General features: G+C 37.8%; 1 protein-coding gene across 1 annotated transcript in view; it reads left to right on the top strand.

The window, feature by feature from the left end:
* Window positions 1-25,641, top strand: part of LOC140735187 (docking protein 5-like) — a 515,728-nt gene that overhangs the window by 290,947 nt on the left and 199,140 nt on the right. Inside the window, exons 4-5 of the mRNA XM_073059974.1 lie at window positions 15,550-15,664; window positions 17,878-17,997. Of these exons, the coding sequence (XP_072916075.1) occupies window positions 15,550-15,664; window positions 17,878-17,997 (235 nt within the window). The remainder of the gene's footprint in view (window positions 1-15,549; window positions 15,665-17,877; window positions 17,998-25,641) is intronic.

Raw genomic sequence — 25,641 nt, 5'->3', positions numbered from 1 at the left:
ATGATTTGACTGTATGTATATTGAGTGATGAATAGATTAGGCTAAATAGTGACGTCTCTCAAAGTTTGTTGAAGGTTGTGGTGCAGATAAAAAAATATAAAATACTTGGACAAAAACACCCGAAGAACTAAGCAATCTTCTTGGACCCGGAACAGGACCTTGATCACTTGTCAACGATGGAAGAAAACGTATATGGAGAAAATCCTCCACTACAATACAAATTAAAATATGGAGCTCTTAAAAATTAAATTTCTAGTTTGAACTCTTCCAACTGTTTGGTAAACAGTAATAAAATTATTGTAAAACATTTTAAAATAAATAAAGGCCAAATGAATAATTAAATGTGGATATTTTCACCACTTTTTAATAACTTTATGTCATCTATTATTTTCACTTGTGTCTGTCAAAATTAATAATACAAATTAATATAAATTAAGGAAAAAGGCTGACACCTGTTATTTAGCTTTCAGATGTTAGTTATGCTTTACACAGCTACATTAATCTGTAACATATGTCTTCCTATTGGGATGTATCTTCTGAGGATAACAGAAACAACATTGGTCTCAAGTGGATAATTACAGCCTTTGTGAAAGTGACAGGGCATGAAAATTTGACAAAGGAAAAAGAATTGTATTAGTTTAAGTCTTTTTGATATTTTGTTTTACTCCAACATGATAATGCTTCACTTCTAAAAAGGCAGCTGATATGATGTTTTTATTGGAGTGGATTTTACATTGTGAGACATTAAAAGACAGTGAATAGATCACTAAAATGAACTATTTCAGTACAACCATACTCTGAACTTGAACCCTTCCACTGGTGAGAATTGTGATATTCCACCTGCATTTGAGGTCTGAATTAACAATCCAAGTTCAATTCCCACCAAGACAGCAGTGGAGTTTAAATTCAGTTAATAACCTGGTACTTGGGGAAAAAAATGACCATAAAAAGAATCAGATTGTTGTTAAAAGCTCAGCTGGTTCATGAATGCCTCTCAAGTGAGCAATCTGGTCTGCTCTAACTGTGACCACAGATCCAGTTCTCTCTGTAAAAGCCTGACAAACCATTAATTTGTGCATGTCTCTCTCTACACAAGATTAAAAAGGGAGGCCACTAATGCTGGTCTTGACAATGGTCATTCAAAAAGCTGGTCATTCAAAAAGTGATTCATAAAACTCATGTGGTTTATTATTCAATCATCCAATATAGATGGTGTTGAATACTTACACTTGAATAGAAATGAATAATATGGTACCACTTGAAATATATATAAGAACTTGGGTAAAATAATCATCTTATTAGCATTAACCCGACCTATCAGAGATAAAGACAATGGGGAGCATTTAGTAAACAAACATTTAATCTGATTTATTAAGGGTAAAAAATTAACCTTGAATAACTCCTTATGATTTTTTGTAATTTTAATCCCTAAGTATATAAAAAAAGTCATTAACTAATTTAAAAGGTAAATTTCCATAAATTGGAACCTGTCTATTTAAGGGGAACAATTCACTCTTATTAAGATTCAATTTATACCCAGAAAAATTACTAAACTGAGCCAATAATGATATTACTGCAAGAATGGATTTCTCAGGATCAGAAATGTATAATAGCAAGTCATCTGCGTATAATGATAACTTACGTATATCCATCCCATGTAATTGTTAGTTGATTCTCTGATAGCAATTGCCAAAGGTTCTAAAGCAATATCAAATAATAATGGACTGAGAGGACAGCCTTGACTGGTACCCCGAAATAAACGAAAAAAGGGAGATCTTTGATTATTAGTAAAAACCGAGGCTACTGGAGTATGATACATCAATTTAATCCAGGATATAAATGTTGGACTAAAATTAAACTTCTCAAGTACAGTAAATAAGTATGGCCATTCAACTCTATCAAATGTTTTCTCTGCATCTAATGAAATGACACATTCTGTGGTGCTGCGTGAAGGAGTATAAACAATATTCAATAATCTCCTAATATTGAAAAAAGAATAGCGATTTTTAATAAAACCAGTTTGATCCTCTGAGATAATTTGAGGTAATACCTTCTCCAGCCTGGTCACCAGTAACCTGGAAAAGATCTTGGAATCTACATTCAATAGGGATATTGGTCTATAGGATGCACAGTCAGTAGGGTCTTTATCTTTTTTCAATATTAAAGAAATGGAAGCTCTATAAAAAGATTGTGGTAGTTTACCTAGTCTAATTGCCTCTTCAAAAACCCTACATAACCAAGGAGAAAGAGTAGAGGAAAAAAACTTTCAAAATTCCACTGTATACCCATCTGGACCTGGTGCTTTCCCAGAATTCGTAGAGGAAATAACACCTTTAATTTCTGCATCCGTAATAGGAGTTTCTAATATTAAAAGTTCTTCTGATGATAATTTTGGAAAATTCAATTTCCCTAAAAAATCATGCATGGTATTATGATCATGAGGAAATTTAGAATGATACAGGGAGGTATAAAAATCTTGAAAAGATTTGTTTATCTCATCACGATTAACTGTCAGTTCACCATTCTGTTGACAAATCTTAATAATTTGATGTTTAACCAAAGCATTCTTCAATTGGTTAGCTAACAGTTTACCCGATTTATCACTATGTATATAAAAATCACTTCTGGTTTTCATTAATTGATTTTCAATCGAAGATGTAAGTAATAAACTGTGTTCCATTTGAAGCTCAATTTTTATTCCGAACTCCTTTCTTGACAATGTTGATTCAAAAATGTCCTCATATATATGGCAAAATAAAAATCCTAGTTTAGGTAAAAGATATTTACAGAAGTCAAAAAAGGAAGGTGGATTGGCATTGCCTAATTTTAGATTTTATTATTGGGCAATTAATATTAGATATTTGAAATGTTGGTTAAGGGATTTGGATTCATCTCCTTGCCCTCATTGGGTAAATCTGGAAGCTAAATCTGTACAAGGATTTTCATTGGGTTCTATTTTAGGGACTTCTCTTCCCTTTGCTCTTTCTAAATTGCACAAATGAATTGACATTCCGATAGTTAAACACACTTTATGTATATGGTTTCAATTTCGGAAATTTTTTGGGTTGAATCAATTTGTTTTAACAATTCCAAATGTATCCAATTTCTTTTTTCATCCCTCTATTATGGACCAAGCTTATTCAGCTTGGAAGACTAAAGGTATACTATGATTTTCTGATTTATTTTTGGATAATTGTTTTATGTCTTTTGAACAATTATCTAATAAATATAATTTGCCTAGATCTCATTTTTTAGATATTTACAGATTAGGAATTTTTTAAACACTGTACTTCCTACCTTTCCAAATCTTGATTCTTCGGGTATTTTGGAGAAATTGTTAGAACTAAATCCTTTTCAGAAAGGTGTAATATTAAATGTTTACAATATTTGAAATTATGTTCAAATTATGAAAATACGTTCAGAGGCCTTTTATCAGATTAAAAATGATTGGGAAACAGAACTTAACTTTACTATCCCTATTGAGAATTGGGATAAAATTCTTCAATTAGTTAATTTATCCTCTATATGTGCTAAACATTCATTGATACAGTTTAAAGTTGTGCACAGGGCTCATATGTCCAAGGATAAATTGGCTCATTTTTATTCCCATATAAATCCTATATGAGACAGATGTCATTCTACGATAGCTCCTTTAACTCATATGTTTTGGTCATGTCCGCCTTTGAAAAAATATTGGAAAGACATTTTTGATATTATTTCCACAGTATTAAACATTGATTTACAACCTCATCCTATTACTGAAATCTTTGGTTTACCAATGATGGAGTCAATTCATTTATCTTCTTCTGCTTGTCAGATGATTGCATTTCTTACATTAATGGCTAGAAGATCTATTTTGCTGAATTGGAAATAAATTAATCCCCCTACCATATTTCATTGGTTTTCTCAAATTATGTTATGTCTAAATTTGGAAAAAATTAGAAGTGTCATATATGACCCTTCTATTAAATTTGAAAAGACTTGGAGGCCATTTATTCAATATTTTCACATGATACAATTTGACCCTGTTCCAATCCTATTTGTTTTTCCTGTTTTGATTATGTATATGTTGAGAGGATCGGAGTTGGGGACACTGATGATTCATTGTCTTTTTATAGATACTATAAACAGCCCATTTTTTTTCCTTTTTTCATTTTTTTCTTTATTAGTTAGTGTTTAGTTTGTTAGATTAGTTTTTCTTAGGGTAATAATATTTTTTTCCTCTTTTTCTCTTTTCTGTTTTTTTCAACATGATATACCTAGTTTTTTTTTGTTTCGTTTATATTTGTATCATTCATGATTTGGGAAGACTTAACTATATTGTACTTATTGCTTGTGTATCCTTTTATGTTCATTTTAATTTTGTAATCCCAATAACTATGTATTAATCTTATCATGTTGATATTAATAAAAAGATTGAAAAAGAAAGAAAGAAATGAATAATATGCTGTGTATATCAGCAGTCACCAACCTTTTTTGCACCGCGGACCAGTTTAATATTGACAATACTCTTGCGGACCTGCCGACGGTGGGGGGGGGGGGGGGTGGGGGGGGTGGGAGTGTTAATCACGACTGGAATATAGGTGATAAATCAACTGTAAGTCACCTATAAGTGGCTAATACACTCAATTTTGTTTCTAAAAGGGTTTATCTAATGAATTTAATATTAAACACACAACACATATTTTCCTCGCATGAATATAGTGATAACTCAATTATAAGTCACTTATAAGTCAATAGCATTATAACATTTTTAGTAACGTTTGGATATTAAGCACACAGCGCATATTTTCCTCGTATGAACATATAAAATCATTGCAACACACCAATATCGCTGAATCAGTGGGAGCCCTGGGCTTGTTTCCCTGCAACAAGACCGTCCCATTGAAGGGTGATGGGAGACAGCGATACACGAAGTGGGTTCTTTACGTCCAGTCTATTCCATAAATTAGTTTTTGTTGCATTCATTGCAGAAAACCCTGCATCGCAGAGATATGATGTTGGAAATGGAAGCAACATTTTCAGTGCTTTTGTGGCTATCTCAGGATATTCAGCCTTGACTTTGATCCAGAATCCAACTTGAAGACAATTGTCATTCTCCCCTGAAGTGACAAATTGAGTTCATTGAGCAGGGTGAAGATGTCACACAGATAAGTGAGTTTTGCTATCCACTCCCCGTCACTGAAGTGTGTTGCCAGTGATTACTTTTTTCCTGAAAGAAATCTCTGTAGCAGCTCTCTTAACTCAAAAACCCTGGCCAGGGCTCTCCCCCTCGATAGCCACCTGACTTCAGTGTGTAAGAGAAGGTGTTTGTGCTCTGTATCCATTTCCTCACAAAACTGCTCAAACAGATGTGAGTTAAGGGCTTTTGTTTTGATGTGATTGATAACTGCAACAACGTCACTCAATACGCTGTTAAGATCAGGAGACTTTTTCGGCTAGCCAGCATTTCCCCGTGTATGACACAGTGTATAGACTGGCATTCAGGAACAACCTCTTTGACTCAGGTAGTGAAACCAGACAGCCGTCCAGTCATAGCTGCAGCCCCATCTGTGCATATTCCAACACAGAATGACCAGTCCGGTTTGCATGACATGTAATCATTCAAAGATTTGAATAGTTCTGCCCCAGTTGTGTTAGTGGGCAGTGGAAGGGCACACAACATATCCTCATGCACATCGTCTTAAAATATATATCGCACATAAACCAGCAGTATAGCCTTGTTGTTGACATCGATAAACTCATCGACCTGGATAGCATACCATGATGACTCGTTAAGCCATTCCAACAGCTGTGCTTCGATGTCCTTTGCTATGTCATCGATTCTCCTTGAAACTGTGGTAGCTGAAAGAGAAACCTGTGCCATCTTGTTAGCTGCAGCTTCTCCCAACAGTTAGGTAGATAGATAGATAGATAGATACTTTATTCATCCCCATGGGGAAATTCAACTTTTTTCCAATGTCCCATACACTTGTTGTAGCAAAACTAATTACATACAATACTTAACTCAGTAAAAAAATATGATATGCATCTATATGATATTCACGGCACATGTCCTTGGTAGCAGGCAGAATCAATTCTTCACCAACAGTGAAAGGCTTCTTAGCCTTAGCAATACGGTTAGCCACTAAGTAAAACGCTCTCAGAGCAGCAGCATTTGTGGAGGTGGTGGCTCTCAGCACTTGTTTCTGTCCCGCTTGCTCATATTTTTTCCGTTCAAAAACCTCAATGGGTTGCCTTTAAGTGCAGGGTGTTTGGACTCAAGGTGCCGAAGCAGTTTTGAGGGCTTCATTGCCTCATTAGACAGCTTGTCTCCACATATCACACACAGGGGGCTTGGAGCATTTGAGTCACTGGTCGCATTAAAGTCATATTTTATGTATGACTGATCATATTTTCTGTTGAAGGAAGCTTTCTTTTTCTTTGCAGTCTCAGTCTCAGCTGTCTCTGTGTTATCATCATTGTTAGGCCTTTTATTTCCCCTACCACCTCTTCCAAAGAAACTCTCAAGCGACATTTGTTTTTTACTCATCGAGTAGCTGTAGGTTAATGAGCAACTGATGACCTCGCATGGGTGATGACCTCTCGTGTGTAATGCCCTCGTGTGCATTCAAGTTCAACAGTGGGCGTGACAGGGAATGAGGAAAGATGCTGCTGACTCATATTGTTTCATATCGCCAAATCATATCGTTTTCTGGTACCGGTCCGTGGTCCGGTGGTTGGGGACTACTGGTGTATATAATAGATAACCTAAGCAATGATACTTTGATACAATCACTCTAGAGAAATTTATTTCTAAGCTCTAATGTACTGGATAGTTTCAAAGAATTTCATTAATTTTGTAGAATATCAGTAGCTGGTTTCTATTTCAAATATTCTTTTTCCCAAGAATGATTGTGCTGAAAATTATGGTTTGCAATAATTCATATGAAGATCCAATTGACACTCTGTTCAATGTGCTGCAGACATTAGAAAACACTAAAATTGTACCTAGACTTATTTTTGGAAGAGTGGGAGGATTTCATGCATGTAACCTATGGTGAGGCATTATCTTAAAGATTACAAATGAAAAAATATATAATAATGTATGTAAGTGACCAACTGTACTAAGCCACTAGCTAGGGATTACTCTAAAACACAGAATGCAGAACACTCTAGTATAACAACAGGCCCTTAGGCCCACAGTGTCTGTACCAGGACAATACTGAAATAAACAAATTATTTTCTGCCTAAGATGATCCCTATCCTTCTATTCCCTGCAAAATTCTTTTATTTATCTAACAAGCCTCTTAAACACCATTGTCAAATCTATAATATCTTCACAATTCCTCCCCAACCTCCCCAAGCAGCTATTCAAGGCACCTAAAGCTCTCTGTAACTTGCCCTGCACAACCCGTTTGAACATTTCCCCCGCCAAAGGGTCTCGGCCGGAAATGTCAACTGTACCTTTTTTCCTTAGATGCTGCCTGGCCTGCTGAGTTCCACCGGCATTTTGTATGTGGTACTTTAACTTTCCCCATCTCACTTCAAATGGTGTCCTGCTGTGTTTGACGTTTTTACTAGGGGAAAGAAATTCTGACTATTTACCATCTCATTTAATGAACTTCTATCAAGTCTTCTCTTAGCCTTTGACAGACCAGAGAAAACAATCCAATCTCTGTTTATAGTTCATAACCTCTCATTCAGTCAGCATACTGGTCAACTTGCTCTGCACCCTTTTCAAAGCCTCCACGTCTTTCCTATAATGAGATGGCTAGAAAACCCAAACAATACTCAAGTACTGCCTAATCAAAATTTATATAGCTGCAGTTATTTATTTTTTTATTACTTCCAACATTAAAATTTTTGGAAGACTATCGAAATCACAAATGATTCCAGTGATTTAAGGAAGTAAGTAAAATGGAAGGAGATCAGTTCATTCACCTATGATGACTGTGGAGTTACTCAGTATTTCATGGTCTATGTACAACATAATGAAGACCATAATGAACTTACACAAATATTAACTAGTCTGGCTTTATATGAATAAATTTCTTCATACTTACTTCAGGTGCAAAACTAGGTTGACTATTTGACTAATAGATGCTTGAGTGCAACTAATAGCAGAAGGCTGTAGCTAAGGGCTTTTGGAAGTGGTCCCAAAAGTTAATGGTGGTAAGTCCTCCGTCAGGAACTAAGAGGGACTTATTCTGGTCCAGAAAATGTCAAAGAACTCTTGGACTTCCTAGCTCTTAAGGTATTTTATATTGAACAAAATTGCAGAAGAGCAGCTCAGGATGTCACTAAATCTGATCTCTGAATATTCTGCTTGCCAGCTCAAAAAAGCAGATAAGTTGTGATGCTTTTGGTTCTTCTTACTTCTCTTTAAAGCTCAGTATCTCTGTCGGCTGTCCCACCCCTTTGTGCAGGTAGATAATTTCAAAGTTGTGTGATTTGTCTGCTTCCTATTCACTGTAGACATGAATAAAACTAAGGGGTTTCTGTAAACCCTGCTTCTCTCTCACAGCAATGTGTTGAATTTTGAGCTCACCTCTCAGCCTGCCTTTCAAGGCAAAGTTCCAAAACAACTCGTTGTGTGCTCTGCTTCAGCATAACTTCAGAGTAGTGTGGGCTACTGTTAATAGTCTAGAAAGTGCTTCAGTAGGCAACATGAAATTATTCTTCAAATAGCTTGCAAAATGTTGCTGGCAATCTAAAAACTGCAAACAACTGGCCTGGATGGTGCCTCCAACCATGCCCTGAGATCCTGCACAGATCAGCCACCAGACATAAATGCAGATACTTTTGCCCTCTCTCTGCTTCAATCTGAGATTCCCATCTACTTTAAGAAGACCACTACGATCCTGGTACCATAAGTAAGGAATGTAATGTGCCTTAATGACTACCACCCAGTGACTCTGATATCATGAAGTGATGACTGTCATGAAGTGCTTTGAGGGGCTGGTCATGACACACATCAACTCCAACTTCCTAGAGAACCTTGATTGACTTTGATCTGCTTACAAGTCTGTGGTGGATACTATCTGCCTGGTCATACACTCAACTCTGAAGCATCTGGATAGAAAATATTCCTATGTCAAACTATTTTTATTGACTACAGTTCTGCTTTCAGTACTACAATTCCAAGCAAAATCATCTCCATTCTCCTAGACCTGGAACTCACTCCCACTTCCCTGAGCAACTGGATGCTTGACTTCCTGACTGACAGTTCACAGTCAGCAAGAGTAGGCAGTGTGGTGAACTACATATACCTGTCTGGACACGCTCCTCTGCTGACTGCTCCTGTGGCTCCTCCCACAGACCCCTGTATAAAGGCGATTGGAGGCACTGCTCCTCCCTCAGTCTCAAGGATGTTGTGTGATGATCTCTTGCTGCTGACAGTGCTTTCTTCCAGCTAATAAAAGCCTATCTCGCCTCATGTCTCTGAGAGTTATTGATGGTGCATCAGGCAGTAACATCTCTGCCATGGTTATTCTCAGCACTGGTACCCAACAAGGCTAGGTCCTCAGCACCCCACCCCCAACTCTACTCCAATGTATTGCCAGATTCTGCTCTAACTCCATCTACAAGTCTGCAGATGATACCACCATAATGGGCCATTTCTCAAATAATGATGAATTGGAGTACTGGAAGGAGGTAGAGAGCTAGGTGACATGGTGTCGTGACAAAAACCTTTCCCTCAATGTCAGAAAAACAAAAGAGCAGGTCCTTGACTTAAGGGAAGGGGCTGGTGCACACTCTTCTGATGCAATGATGCTGAGGTTGGAAGGGTTGAATGTTTCAAGTTCCTGGGAGTGAACCTCATAAATTCTGTTATTTTACTTTATACTAACTACATCAATGCATTGATAAATAATAAGCTTAATTACCAATTTACCAAATTTACCAACTGCTAATTCATTGCTGCTGTTAATTGGCTTATGACATTTGAAAACTGAAGGGTATGATGTCGGTGCAGACAAGCAGTGATGAATTTTTTTAAAAAAAAGACATCTGTGATCTTGCTGACTAATAGAGCAGACACAAGGCGAAAAATATAACATAAACTGGCTCTCACACAAAATGCTGGAGGAACTCAGCATCTGTGGAAATGAATAAACAGTCGAGGTTTCAGTCCAATACCTTTAATCAGGATCCTTCATCAGATTGTGTAGACTGGTTCTCTCTTGTTCACTTATCACTTTATGTCTAATGGCTGATTGTAGTGATGCTTATGCTGTCACCAAAGAGATTAAATGACCACAGGTGATGGAGCCCGTGCTATACAATAGTATGGATCAGCTTCTAACTTTTCTCTCAAATAGAGTTAGGGTGCTACTGAAATTCATTTACTGAACACATTAACAAATTATGTTGACGTGCTGAAAATCTGCTTAACCTGGAACAGAACAGTTTTGTATATATGTTTAGGTGCCTTGATATTTGCTAAAAAATTAATATAATTCCCCCCCCTTAGCGTATGCCCCATCGAAAATGATGCAAATAATACTGTAATGTGAAAACCTCATCAGCAGTGAAACTTTTAACCTCACTGGACTGATAATTGACTAATCCACAGATATTTTGTTATGGTTTCCGTGAAATATGGCTTTTCCTCTAGACCAGTGCTTAGTCCTTCGTCGGATCTCTGGCCTCCTACAACTTCAAATGCAGTTCTTCATGTGTACCTGAACTGTTTGTAGAAGAATATCAAGGTCTAGACATTCACAGCTTTCCAACCTTGTGTCATTATAAGCTGCTGCAACTGCTGCTGATCATGGCTGCATCTTCAAGAATGCTGCTTGCTGCAACATTACAGAGGAAAATTCATCTCAAGGAGTTACTATGTATATTTCTTTCAGCCAACAAAAATAAATATGAGCAACTAACTGCATTATAGGCTTCGCAAAATTACTGGCAATCCGTTACTGCATTCATTCCCTTACAGAAGCACAAATGTCCAGCTATAGACCTGGAGGATTTCCACAGTCTCCTTGTGCAAAGAACATGTGCTCCCTCCAAAGCCTTCGCACACTCTCCCAACCCTTTCCCATGGTATCTATTAATATAGGAGGAACCACTCATTGTGTTGCTGCAAGGGTACATGTTCATATTATATTTCCTTTAGGAGCAGCTGCTAAGATGGCACCTGCAAGATTACATGCCTGGAACTTGCAAAAACTTGCAGCACAGTGATAGGACATCCTTTTCAATGTCAATTCAGCAAGGGGTTATATGCTGTTCTGTGGATCTCACAACGCTCGACATCACTATCTCAAAGAGTGGTACGATGATCCATAACACTGGCAAAATGTCTGGATAAGAATCATAACTTTGTTTAGTATTTAGATATTCTTCCTTCCATCTCATTTTTCTGCATTAAGCAGAACGTTATACAGTTGTATATTTTGAAAGAAATGAAGCATCTCTCCAATAGGAAACTCCCAATGTGTCTCTTTAATATTAGCTAGCCTGTGACCCTCATGTTGGATCATATATCATAGTGTTTTGGGTTATTGTACAAAAACCTTTCAATGAAAACCACCAGGGGATTCCATGAAGTCTGCTTTTCCTTCCTGCTTCTCCAGGTTCTTTGCCTGCCTGAGATGCTATACCTCAGTGCAGTACTGTTTTATGCTGATCTGTCAGCAATGAAGTTCTGTAAGCTTTGTTCATGCTGGTGTAGCTTTCTAGGAAGGTCTGCTTTTTCCTTACACAGCAGGCCCTAATCTCAGAAATCCATTGCATTAAATTTCATATAAAAAAGTATATAAAGTCCTCTTAAGATGACTTGGGAAATTGCCAGGTACTATTGTGAAAAGGGTAGCTGAGGTTTCCCGAATGCTTCAGTTCAATATTCCTTTATGAACTGACAGAAGTAATAAAGTAGATAAATGATTCAATTTTATACTTTTTGTGGGTCTGTGCTGTGTACACATTACAGCGATGACCAGATATCAAAAATGGAATTCCACATTTCCCCATAATTATAGAGAGATCAATCTCCATACGTCAGCTGATCCTTCCATTCTTAATCAGATTATCCTAAAAAGAAAGTATGACAGAGATTAAAGAGTTAACATATCAATCCTAAAAATCATTTTAGTGAAATATCACATAATGAAGCAGTTTTATTGTTTCTTCAGGATTATGATTGAGAGATTACATTGAAAAATAAAACAAACATAATTTTGCTCTGGTTATAGAAATAACAGAGCATTATAGTGCAGAAACAGGCCCTTTGGCCCATCTAGCCTCAATTAACTGCAGCTGGAGTATAGCCTCCATACATAGCTCATCCAAGTACATATCTAAACTTCTCTTGGTTGTTACAATTGAGCCTGCATCTACCATTCCTGCTGACAGCTTATTCACACTCATACCACCTCTGAGTAAAGTAATTCCCCTTCAGATTCGCCATTATTATTTCACCATTCACCCTAAAGCTATAACGTCTGGTTCTAGTCTCACCCAACCTAGGGGAAAAAGCCTGTATGCGTTCACCCTATTCATCCCCTTCATAATTGTATTTACCCCTGTAAGATCTTCCCTCATTTTCCTATGCTCTAGTGAATAAAATCCTTACCTATTCAACTACCCTTCTAACTCAAAGTTCAATGTAAATGTATTACCAATCTATTTATATGTTACCGTATACTTCATTTTCCTGCAGACATTTACAGGACAAAAAGGATTACAATAGAATGTTATGAAATAAAAACTACAAGACAAAGACTGACCAATGAACATCTGAGTCTTTGAGAACTCAGGTCCCCAAGTCTTGGCAACATCATTGTAAATGTTCTTTGCACTGTTTCAAGCTTATTGACATCTTTTCTGTAGGTAGGTGACCAGAATTGCACACAATACTCTGAATTTGGCCTCACTCACATCTTATACAACTTCAACATAACATCCAACTCCTGTACTCAACACCTTGATTTATGAAGACCAATGTGCTAAAAGCTCTCTTTGTGATCCTATCTACCTGTGATGCCAAATTCAATTAATTATGGATCTGTATTTCCAGGTAATTTTGTCCAATTACACACCTCAGTGCCCTACCATTCATTGTGTAGTCATAGTCTGGGGGGTCCTCCTAAATTGCAACATCTCACACTCGTCTGCATTAAATTCATTTTTCAGCCCATTTACTCAGCTGGTTCAGATAACCTGGCAAGCTTTGATAGCTTTCTTCATGCCCACTATGCCCTCAATCCTGAGGTCATCCATAAATTTGCTTATCTACTTTACCACATTACCGTTAAAATCATTAATATAAATGATAAGCACCGGCTGGCACACCATTAGTCACAGGTCGGCTACCACTCTCAAGCTTCTCCCACTAGACGAATATCGCATCTAATTGACCAGTTATTCTGAATGCCAATGGTCATTCAATGTATTTGAAGAATAATTTTGGGAGTGATTTTTCCTAATGATCCACTATGTGACAGGAATAAAACCTCACATACGTTATCCACATTTTAAACCATCCATATCAGAATCACCTAAAGAGTTAGTTTAACTGATAATTGGTCACATGCTCAGTTATTATAATTAGAGTTGTCGGTGTAGATAAAATGGAGGTAATATCTCATTGGTGTGAACTGTTTCGGTGGAGCGTGTTACATGTGATACGAAGCCTAACAAAATCGAAGCAGAGTTAATGAGTAGCTGTGTAGGCAGCAAACCATGATTGAAAGTGAAAATTGGCTAAGTTGCAATTATATCAAGCGCTGAAGTCAAATACTTCAATTCCTAATGAAAACTAATGAGGCCGTCACTTGAATGAGGACCATAAATTCAAGCTTAAGCAAAGGCAACATTGTATTTCGGTGGAAGTTAAAGAGTGTAATGAGTTTAAGTATTCATGCTTTCAATGGAAATGAAGTATCCAACATACTCTGAATGTCTGGTGTACTTTTCTAGAAAAGAAAGTTATGTGGCATAGAACTTATTTGAACATGTTTCATCTTCTTTCTAGTATGAACTTTTATGTGTAAGTAAATTCAGCTATGATAGATATCATGATTTTACATGGCCTTTTTCATTTTACTGTTAATGGTACAATTCTATAGTGTCCCATCTCACTGTTGATTATTGTATACAAAGAAAAACTACTCCAGTAATTTTGAAATGCATCATCCCTCTATGAAGTAAGATTAAAAATAGAATACATGACAATAATTTAGGACAGCTATCTGGCATGTGATGAGGACCTCATAGCCTCGATAAGCAATGAGATCTGCTGCTACTCAGTATCATCATTTATACTAACCATCAGTTTTCCTTTACCCATTCTCATAATCTGAGGGCTCAAGAGGGTTTTCCAACTTTTTGTATTTTATAGAGAATGGCTCTTCTGCATAATTATGGCTAAAACACAGTTTGCTGAAAGCCCAGAAAACATTCATCACCTTGTCAATTTAGCCTTTGAATTAGGCATTCTTGGACATTTCAAGTTTGAATATGAAATTTAATTTTTATAATTGATTTTGCCGGACAGAAAATGTCTTGGTTTCTTGGTGTTACTTTACCCAAGAAGTCTGTAATTTTTCAATTGTGTATTTCTTCCATCTTCCAGCATTTTGGAAAATAGGGATTTCACCACTGCCAGCATTCGATTTTTCCCTTGTGCCTTGGTTTATAAGAATGATCCTAGGAATGATAGAACTAATGCATGTGGAGTATTGATGGCTCTGAACCTGAACTTGCTAGAGTTTAGAAGAATGAGTGAGGATATTATTAAAACCTGTTGAATACCGAAAGAGTGGATGGAGTGGACAATACAATAAATGTGGAGAGGATGTTTCCAATAGTGGGAGAGTCTCAGACAAAAAGACACAACTCACAGAATACGAGGATGTTCCTTTAGAGTAGATGTGAGAAGGGATATCTATAGCCATCAGGTGGTGACTGTGGAATTTATTGCCACCAATGGCTGTGGAGGTCAACTCATTGCCTATATTTCAGGCAGAGATTGATTGGTTCTTAATTAAGCAGGGAGTCAAAGGTTATGGGGAGAAGGCAGGAGAATGGGGTTGAGATGGAAAATAAATCAGCCCTGATGGAGCAGACTTGATGAGCCAAATGGCCTTATTCTACTGTCTTTTAGTTTTAAGAAAAAGGTTTGAGAAAGTTTTGCACCACTATGTCTACTATTTTACAAATTACTCTCATAATAACCTCACCGCAGGCTCTAACTTGAGAAAATCTGCCATTCCCATATGAATGATGATATAAAATGACATGAAGTAGATATCTCCAATTTATTGTCTGCTACAACATAGAATCGATGTAGTGTAAATTACTAATATATTCAGCGTGTGATTGTTCTGTTCTAAATCATCTATTACAGCTATTTCTGAGTAGTAGGGTTCCCTAAGGCAAGCATTTATTAGCTTCCAAATGTAACAGATTTGTTCCCCCCAACAGAAATTGTTGCAAATGCTTTTAAAATGCTTTTAATGTCTCTGGGATATATTGCCTGGAGAAAAAAAAAGAAATGAAGAAAATATCTTTTCAGTAGCAATTAGTGATCAGAACCTACAAATTTTGATCTTTCAGGTAACAGACCTCAGCAATATAAAGAATGTGACAAGGATACCTAAAGGCACTAAGAGGCATGCAATACTAATCATTTTCAGCGACGATACCTCAAAAACCTTTGCATGTGAATCAGGTGGGTGTCACATACTTTCCTCAAACTAATTGTAAGCTGAGTAGGTTGTACACTAAACATTTAATTCTTTCCATTGCATATATTTTCAGTTTTATATTTGATTTCATATTTGTTTAGATTGCACTTCAAAGGTGACCAAAATTAATCCAGCACAATAGAAAGCATGGAGTTTTACATCAAATTTGGTCAACATTTGCAGATTTCTTTATGCACTCTTGTGCACAATTATTTTTGTACATACTGGATTGCTTTAGCAATCATTTTTGAGTCAGTTAGTAACATTTTGGAAATTGGCTCAAAACCTTGTATGCCTGATGTGCCTTTGCACAGCTAATATTTGCCTACCATCAAATGTTCAATGAATTATATTATAGTTTATGTGGAGCACAATTTCTCCACTGCTAACAGTTTGTACATTCTTGCTGTGACTCTGTGGGCTTCCTCCAAGTGCTTTGGTTTCCTCCCAGAGTCCAAAGATGTGCTGATTGGTAGGTTAATGGTCATTGTAAGTTGTCCTGTGATTAGGCTAGGATTAAATTAGGGTATTGCTGGTGGTGTGGCTTAAAGGGCTGGAAGGACCTATTCCATGGTGTATCTCAATCAATCAATCAATCAATCAATCAATAAAGAAAGAAAGAAAGAAACAAATAAACAAACCAAGTCTGGGACTTTGGAAAGTAAGCCTATGACTTCCATTGTAAACCCACTGCAGAAACCAAAGCACACTGTGCAAGGTTCGGGAGAGAAGCAGAAGTTCAAGGATCTAGTTTGTTGTATTGATCCTGTGCACATAGTATCCTCCCATCTCACTTTTCATTGGTCAGCCTAATAGCAAATAATTGACTGCATCACCCTTTCACTGACTGTAGACTTTAAAACAAAAATTAAAAACTGACCTGAGACTAGCACACTACATTCATGGCCCTATGATCAGATTGGTGCTGTATGCAGCATGCAAATTGTCAGGCTAATTTGTCACATGTGCCTGTGGCTTGGGAAATGCCATTCAGCACAGAGATCTCTGCATTCACCTCTTACTCTTTGAGTTTCCTCAGCTTCTCAGCTGTTCTACTATGTCTTCATGGTCAGAGCTCCTGAAGCACCTCCTAACTTGCAGCAAAGACCTACAGATGGGGCAGAGCTAGATCCGATTTTAGCATGTCAATTGGAGTGCATTGCATACTTTTCACACAATTTTGGTCAGTTTTGCAAATTCAAAGTCAAAGTTGGGTTTACTGTCATATGCATAAGTACATTTATGCACTGGTGCAAAATAAAAAAAAATTACTTGCAGCAGCATCAGAGATACATAACATCATATAAACAAAATTCAATAGGGAAACATAAATTAAATATGAATTATATATTTTTATCAGAAAATATGAAAAAACAACCAAAAAAACCTCCCATCTTAGTGCAAAATTATCAGTGGTCATTCTGATTTTGGATGGATATGGATGTCAGCATTTGAAATACATCCATCACATGTTTAATGCTTCCAAGGGGTTAAATCTCTCATTTCTTTGCACCTGAGTCTACATAATTTGCAATTATGTATACTCTCCAGTGCACTTCCTTAGAGACCAAGACTGCTTTGAAAACATGTACCTTACAATCAGTCTGGATCATTAAGTAAAAAGTATTTGGAGTGTGATAATGAATCTGCTAAATATATGGAAAATATAATGGTGAAATTGTTCAGATGTTGAACCATCAGGCAGGAGGTTCAGTAGTACTAGGATAAGAACTGTTAGGTTGGGAAACAACTTTTATACCCATCCATAAGACTACTGAACTCCCTACAACCTCCTAGGTCTCATCATGTAGGAAGTGCCAGTAATGTTACACTGTTTGCTTTTTAACATGTGGCAATACTCCTTATTATTGGTTAATCAATTTGTGGCAATATTACTTTATCTGCTGTGTATGAGCAATATGTACTGTGTTGTGCACCTTGGTCTGTAGGAACGTTGTTTCATTTGGTGATATATGTGAGGACGGATGAATTACAATAAACTGAACTTGACTTAAATTGACTTGTTCATTTCTTGACCATTGGTACATATATAATTCCTATAACTGAGCTCTACTTTGGAGTCAACTATTAAATGCATCAAGGTTCCTCCAGAATAGTAAAAAGTTGTTCCTCCTGACGTAGCTGCAGAGGATATATTCCAGCAATAATACCACATTAATTTTGTGTGCTTTCACAGAGCTTGAGGCAGAGGAATGGTGTAAACTCCTACGTATAGAGTGCCTGGGAAGCAGAGTCAATGATATTACTCTTGGAGAGCCTGATTTACTGACTGCTGGAGTTCAAAGAGAGCAAACAGGTAGGTATCATTTGCTGGTGACATTGACCATATTTATCTGAAGCTCAAAAGCAAATCATCCAGTAGAAGTTGAAAATGATATAGGAATTAAGAATCTAGATTGGTGATTTGTTGAGTATAACAGCACTAGGATAAAACAAATGATGCTTGGCATTGTTAGGAGAACCTAAGGATCTATTGGTGGAGAAAAAGCTGGCAGGCAGTGCTCACCAGTTGAGTGGGTGCTCCCTCCCTACCAAGGAGGAGATTCTTCCTGTTAACAAAATTGCTTAAACGCAGTTCTCTTATTTTCTGTGATAACATAAATGCAAACATTCTTAAAAACACATCTAAAACCCACTGAGTATTTCTACCTTATAAAATATTTTGAGATTACGAATGATTTCTAAAACACAAAAGATTTCCAGAACACAAGATATACAGTTGGCCCTCCTTATCTGCAGGGGGTTGGTTCCGGGAACCCCCGCAGATACCAAAAAAAGTGGATGTTCAAGTCCCTTATTTAACCTGTCTCAGTGCTGTGGACTTCGGACCCGGCAGAGCTCCAAATCTTATTTAACCTGTCTTAGTGCAGTGGACTTTAGGACCCAGCGGGGTTCGGGACTGGCCGCCCACAGTGTCTCTGTTCCAGAAAACGATAAAGTGGAAATAATAAAGCGATCGGAAAGAGGTGAAATGTCATCGATCATTGAAAAAGCGTTAGGCTACAGTCGGTCAACAATCGGAACAATTTTAAAGGATAAAGTGAAAATAATGGAGCATGTGAAAGGCCCTGCCCTGATGAAAGCTACAATTATTACTAAGCAACGCAATGGTTTAATTATTGAAATACATATGTTTCTTAAGTGTTTTATATTCATAGAAAGGTAAAATATATACTATATACTAAGACAAACGTTTGACTAACTGACGCTAAATAATACCGGATGTACCTGTTCTCACTTACTTATAATACCTAATACAATGTAAATGCTATGTAAATAGTTGTTATACTGTATGGTTTATGGAATAATGACAAGTAAAAAAGTCTGTATATGCTCAAACAACAAGTGCTGGAGAGAGAACTTCCAGGTTTCCCTGATTCACGGTTGGTTGAATCCGTGCATTCTGAACTTGCAGATAATGAGGGCTGACTGTACCAACAAATTGCAGATGAATGAATCATTCATAGAAGAAATCAATCAATCAGTCAGTCTAGTTCACCCCATCTTTCTGTCAGTCTTCTTGTTGTTCCTTGACCTTTCCTAACAATCCTGACTACTGTCACACATTTATGCAGTTTTTTTTCGCTACTTGGGGGAGTTCACTTTTTTTTTTCTTCAGATACCTTTTCATACAGATGGTCTAAAAGCTTCTGGGAACAAAGTCCCCAGATATCCAATGTTAATGCTGTGAGAGATGACCATCTGAATGCAAAAATCTCCCAACTATTGATAAATCAGCTATTTGATATTCAAAGTGGTAGTATCAGTCTAGTCTGCAAATTTCCTTGAACTAAATAAATTAGCCAGTGTTGTCAGATTTAATGCAGATAATTAATATAATCCTATTATCCTGCACTGCATCTCTTGAGCAGTCAGTCTCATGCTGTGGGCCAACAGTCCATGCCCTATAGACAGTCTCTTTGTTTGCAAAGCTGACTTTTTTTTAATTCAGACTGATTATTGCTTGCTATTTACATTAAGAACTGAAGATTGCTTCTTGTTTACAACAGTAAGCTGAACAAAGATTATTAGATTGATTCTTGTTTACAACAGGAATCTGAACAAAGTTTATTAGTTGGAAGTTCGACTTTCTGAAGAACCTCTCTGTGATTGTTAGAAGCTCATGGCTGCTATGTTTAGAAAGCTGAGCTTAACAGAAACACCCTGGCCCTAGACAATGAAAATTCATCACACAGGGACATGGAAGGTGGTGTGGGGAGAGGGGAATGGTTAAAGATGAAGTTTCATTTGGAGATAGTTTCTTGGTATCAGATAGTATTAGAAGAAAGCATTTGCAAAGCAGTAGTACTGGGTGTAGGCAATCTAGGTCCAGAAGCTAGTAGAATGGCTTTATAAAATTTGGAATAGAATTCATCGAATCTTAAATTAACCTTTGTCTCTCAGTCTACTTACTGCTCTCTCTTTCTCACTTTCACAAATATGTCAGAAAATGCTTGGAATATTTCTAATACTTAAAAAAATACTTTAAATTTTAACTAACTTAACATAAATTTCAATTATAGAATGCTAATTAACATATTGAGCCTCTCTCATCTTCAAATGACTTCTCAGATTCAAATATAATTTAAACTTTAGAGTCACAGAGTCATAGAACACTATAGTACAGAAACAGGCCATTCTGCTGATCTGGTCTGTGTCAAACCATTAATCTGCCTAGTCCCATCGACCTGCACCCAGACTATAGCTCTCTATACCCCTTCCATCCATGTACCTAACCAAATTTCTCTTAAATGTTGAAATCGACCCGACATCCACCACTTGTGTTGTCAGCTCATTCCCCAATCTCACCACTTTCTAAGTGAAGCGGTTCCCTCTCATGTTCCCCTTAAACATTTCAACCTTCACCCTTAACCCATGACCTCTCTATTTGCAGTCTCACCTAATCTCAGTAGAAAAAGTCTACTTGCATTGTCCCTATTTACCCAATCTATACCTCTCATAATTTTATATACCTCTATCAAATCTCCCCTCGATCTTCTAAATTACTGGGAATAAGGCCCTAACCGATTCAACCTTTCCCTACAACTCAGGTCCTCAAGTCCTAGCAACATCCTTGTAAATATTCTCTGTACTCCTTCAGTCTTATTCACGTCTTTCCTGTCAGTAGATGACCAAAACTAGACAAATTAGGAACTGAAGTTTTGTATAATTTCAACATAACATCCCAACTCCAGTACTCAATACATTGATTTATGAAGATCAATGTGCCAAAAGATTTCTTTTGGATCCTATCTACCCGTGACACCACTTTCAAATATTTATGTATTTGTATTCCCAGATCCCTCTGTTCTACTGCATTCCTTAATGTCCAGTACTTACTGTGTAGGACATACACCTATAATCTTTGAAATGGCATTTGGCCCTCCTTAAGTGCAACACCTCACACTTGGCTGCATCCTGCTTTAAATTCCATCTGCCATTTTACTGCCCATTTTTTCAGCTGGTCCAGATCCCACTGCAAACTTTAATAGCCTTCCTGGCTGTACACTACACCCTCAATCTTGGTGACATCTGCAAATTTGCTGATCCAGTTTAAATCAATCAATCAAGTTTGAAACCAATAGTATTTATAAAGTTTAACAAGTGTAGTTAGAATATTTACTACAATTTTATACATTTTATACATTTATGAAATTGTAAATCTATTGCTATATTTATTTAAATGCAGCATCAGAAAATAATTCTCTTGATTATTATTTTTTTAAAAAGATAAGCAAATATATTGAGTTGTGGCCCAGTTTAGAGTTGAAAATAAATGAAAATTTATAATATCACATGAGAGGACATAAATTTTTGAGACACACCTCTGGTAAGCTAAATTATTCTGATCTCTTCCATACTCAAGTATTTTGAGTAGCTGTAAATAGCTTTCAATGGACAAAGACTAAATCCTGTAAATCTGCTTCCATTTTTATAAAGGAACTGACTGAAGAACATCAAACTCATATGTATAGTAAGATTTCTATACAGTTTGAAGTAACATATTTTGGTGATTTGGAAGCATACAATAAATTTATGGGATTTTTGTCTGATGATGTCTATTACTAGATATTGTATGGTGCCAGAAGACAATTCACAACATATTAAATATGGCAGTTACAGGATGAACCAGTAGTCAATGAGGGATAATTTTCACAGTTAAGCAGTTGTTGGCCAAATTTCAGCAGAGTATCACAACATTTGTGGTGATTTAGGAAAAGGAATTGTGCCCACATTTAAAGAATATATCATATTAAATGCAATAATCAATGCCAAGATGCAGAAATCCAAAAGAATCTACAAACTCCATCAGAGGATGTTGAAGTAGTGGATGAATCATTTTACATGGCAATATACACCCAGTGGCCACTTTACTAAGGACAGGTGTACATCTGCTCATTAATATAAATATCTAATCAACCAAACATGAGGCAGCAACTCAATGCATGCAGACATGGTCAGAGGTTCAGTTGTTGTTCAGCCCAAACATAAGAATGGGGAAAAATGTGATCTAAGTAACTTTGACCATGGAATGGTTGTTGATGCCAGATGGGCTAGTTTGAGGAACTCAGAATCTGCTGATCTTCTAAGATTCTAATGCACAACCATCTTTAGAGTTTACAGAGTTACAGAGCATTTTTTGTGTGATAAACAAAATAATCCAGTGAGCAGCAGTTCTGTGGGCAAAAATGCCTTGTTAATGAGAGAGGTCAGAGCAGAATGGCCAGACTGGTTCAAGCTGACAGGAAGGTGATAGTTACTCAAATACCCACGCATTACAACAGTGGTGTGCAGAATAGAATCAGTGCATTACATATCAGGCCCGGAACTGGATGGACTACAGCAGCAAAAGTCCATGAACATACACTCAGTAGCCACATTATTAGGTACACGTGTATAACTGCTCATTAATCAACAAATCACACAAAATGCTGGAGGAACACAGCAGGCCAGGAGGCATCTATAGAAAAGAGTAAACAGTTGATGTTTCAGGCTGAGACCCTTCATCAGGACTGGAGAAAAAAGATGAGAAGTCAGAGAAAGAAAAATTGGTGAAAGGGATAAAGGGCTGGAGAAGGGGAATCTGATTGGAGAAGACAGAAGGCCATGGAAGAAGAGGGTGAGGAGTACTAGAGGGAGGTGATGGGTAGGTAAGGAGATAAGGTGGGAGACGGAAATGGGAATAGGGGATGTTGAAGGGTGGGGCAAGTACTGAAAGTTCAAGAAATCAATGCCATCAGATTGGAAGTTACCCAGATGGAATATGAGGTAGTGCTCCACTAAAATGCATGTGGCCTCATCATGGCAGTAGAGGACATCATGGACTGACATATTGGAATGGGAAATAGAATTAAAATGAGTGGCTACCAGGAGATTCTGCCTTTTCTGGCCAACGGAGTGTAGGCGCTTGGCGAAGTGATCTGCTAATCTATGCCAGGCCAAACTGGGAGCATCAAATACACTAAATGATCCCAAAAGACTCATAGGTGAAGTGTCACCTCACCTGGGGGACTGCTTGAGGCCCTGAATGGTACTGAGGGAGGAGGGGTTGGGGCAGGTGTGGCACTTGTTCTGCTTGCAAGGGTAAGTACAGGAGGAAGATCAGTGGGGAGGAACAAGTGGATGAGGGATCCAGAACTAGATGTCCTAATTCTTCAAAGAAAGCAGCTTTCCTTCCTCCACCATGAATACTGCCCTCACCCATATCACTTCCCTTTTGCGAATTTCTGCCCTCAATCCATCCAACTGCACCACACCTTGGATGCGGTTCTTCTTGCCCTCAACTACAATCGCACCAGCCTCTGTGTTCAGCACCTAAATATCTAAATCTCTGTAACTTCTAGTATCACCAATGGTATCGCACCACCAAACATATCTTTCCCACCCCCCTCCACTTTCCGTTTTCCACAAGGACTGCTCCCTAAACAACTCCCTTGTCCATTTATCCCACCTACTGATCTGGTAAATGGAGCATAATTGCTTGGTGAAGCCTTCAGTATGACCCGACATAAATCAGGAGACCAGTTCGCCGAACAACTACACTCCATCCACTGGGGAAAAAAACGGGATCTCCCAGTGGCCACTCATTTTAATTCTACTTCCTATTCCAACATGTCAGTCCATGGTCTCGTCTACTGCTGCAAAGAGGCCACACTCAGGTTGGAGAAGCAACACTTTATGTTTCATCTGGGTTGCCTCCATCTTGATGGTATGAACATCGATTTCCCAAACTTACAGTCATTGTCTCCCTCCCTTTCACCATTTTCCATTCCCATTTCCTTCTCTCACTTCATCTCCTTGCCTATCCATTACCTCCCTCTGGTGCTCCTCCCTCTTCCCTTTCTTCCATAGCCTTCTCTCCTCTCTTATCAGATTCCCCCTTTTCTAGCCCTTTTATCTCTATCTCCAATTGACCTCCCAGCTCTTTACTTCATCCCTTCCCCTCTTCCAGTTTCACCTACTACCTACAAAATTGTACTTCTTCCTCCCCACCCCCCCCCCCCAACTTCTTACTCTGATATCTCACCAGTTTTTCTCCAGTTCTGATGAAGGATCTTGACCTGAAACATTGACTATTTACTCTTTTCCATCAATTCTGCCTGGCTTGTTGAGTTCCTCCAGCATTTTGTGTGTGTTGCTTGGATTTCCGGTGTCTGCAGATTTTATCGTGTTTGTGAATCATCTAACCATGTAGCAGCATCTCAATGCATTAATGCATGCAAACATCATCAAAAGGTTCAGTTGTTGGTCAGACGAAATGTCAGAATGTGAAAGAAATGTGATCTAAGTGACTTTGACTGTAGAACATTTGTTGGCTGCAGGCAGGGTGATTTGAGTATCTCAGGTTCTCAAAGTTCAAAGTCCTTTTATTATCAAAATATGGATATTATATACAACCTTGAGATTTGTCTTCTTACAGGCAGCCAGAAAACAAAAAAAAATCTATTAGAACCCATTAAAAATAAATGTCAGTACCCAGTGTGTGAAAAAAAGAACAAATAGTGCATTCAATAAAAAGTAAATAAATAAAAGTCAGGACTGAAGTTTACAAAAGTGAGCCCACAGCCATGAGCCAGTTCACTGCTGCAGCCAGTCCAGGAACCTATTACTTGCAGGCCACAGCCTCAGTTCAGTACAACGACATGGAAACCTCCAGGCGCAGCAGTCTGAACACAGGCCTATCCTTCACCTCTGTCACTGACAAACAGATCTTTTCAATCTGGCCAGGCACGTAAATCGTCCAAATGTCAGCACTTTCCCTGCTTTTCAACCTGGGTCCTGCCACTTTGATTCAGCACCAAGTTCACCTCAGTAATGACCAACATTGACTCCTTGTTTGTACTTGAACCCGGGCCCTGCTGCTTGGATTTGGCCTGTACCCGCCACGCCGAAACCTTGCTGCATTTTTGAGACTTCGAGTTTGGTTTGGCAAATAAGGTGGAAGTAAATCCGAAAGGCTTCTACAGTTATATTAAAAGCAAGAGGATAGTGAGGGATAAAATTGGTCCCTTAGAGAATCAGGGTGGTCAGCTATGTGTGGAGCCGAGGGAGATGGGAGAGATTTTGAACGATTTCTTCTCTTCGGTATTCACTAAGGAGAAGGATATTGAATGGTGTAAGGTGTGGGAAACAAGTAAGGAAGTTATGGAACCTATGACAATTAAAGAGGTGGAAGTACTGGCGCTTTTAAGAAATTTAAAAGTGGATAAATCTCCGGGTCCTGACCGGATATTCCCCAGGACCTTGAGGGAAGTTTGTGTAGAGATAGCAGGAGCTCTGACGGAGATCTTTCAGATGTCATTAGAAACAGGGATTGTGCCGGAGGATTGGCGTATTGCTCATGTGGTTCCATTGTTTAAAAAGGGTTCTAGAAGTAAGCCTGGCAATTATAGACCTGTCAGTTTGACATCAGTGGTGGGTAAATCAATGGAAAGTATTC

The sequence above is a fragment of the Hemitrygon akajei genome, chromosome 11 (assembly GCF_048418815.1).
Source record: "Hemitrygon akajei chromosome 11, sHemAka1.3, whole genome shotgun sequence".
NCBI classification, from domain to species: domain Eukaryota; kingdom Metazoa; phylum Chordata; class Chondrichthyes; order Myliobatiformes; family Dasyatidae; genus Hemitrygon; species Hemitrygon akajei.
This window is presented reverse-complemented; position numbering and strand designations above follow the sequence as displayed.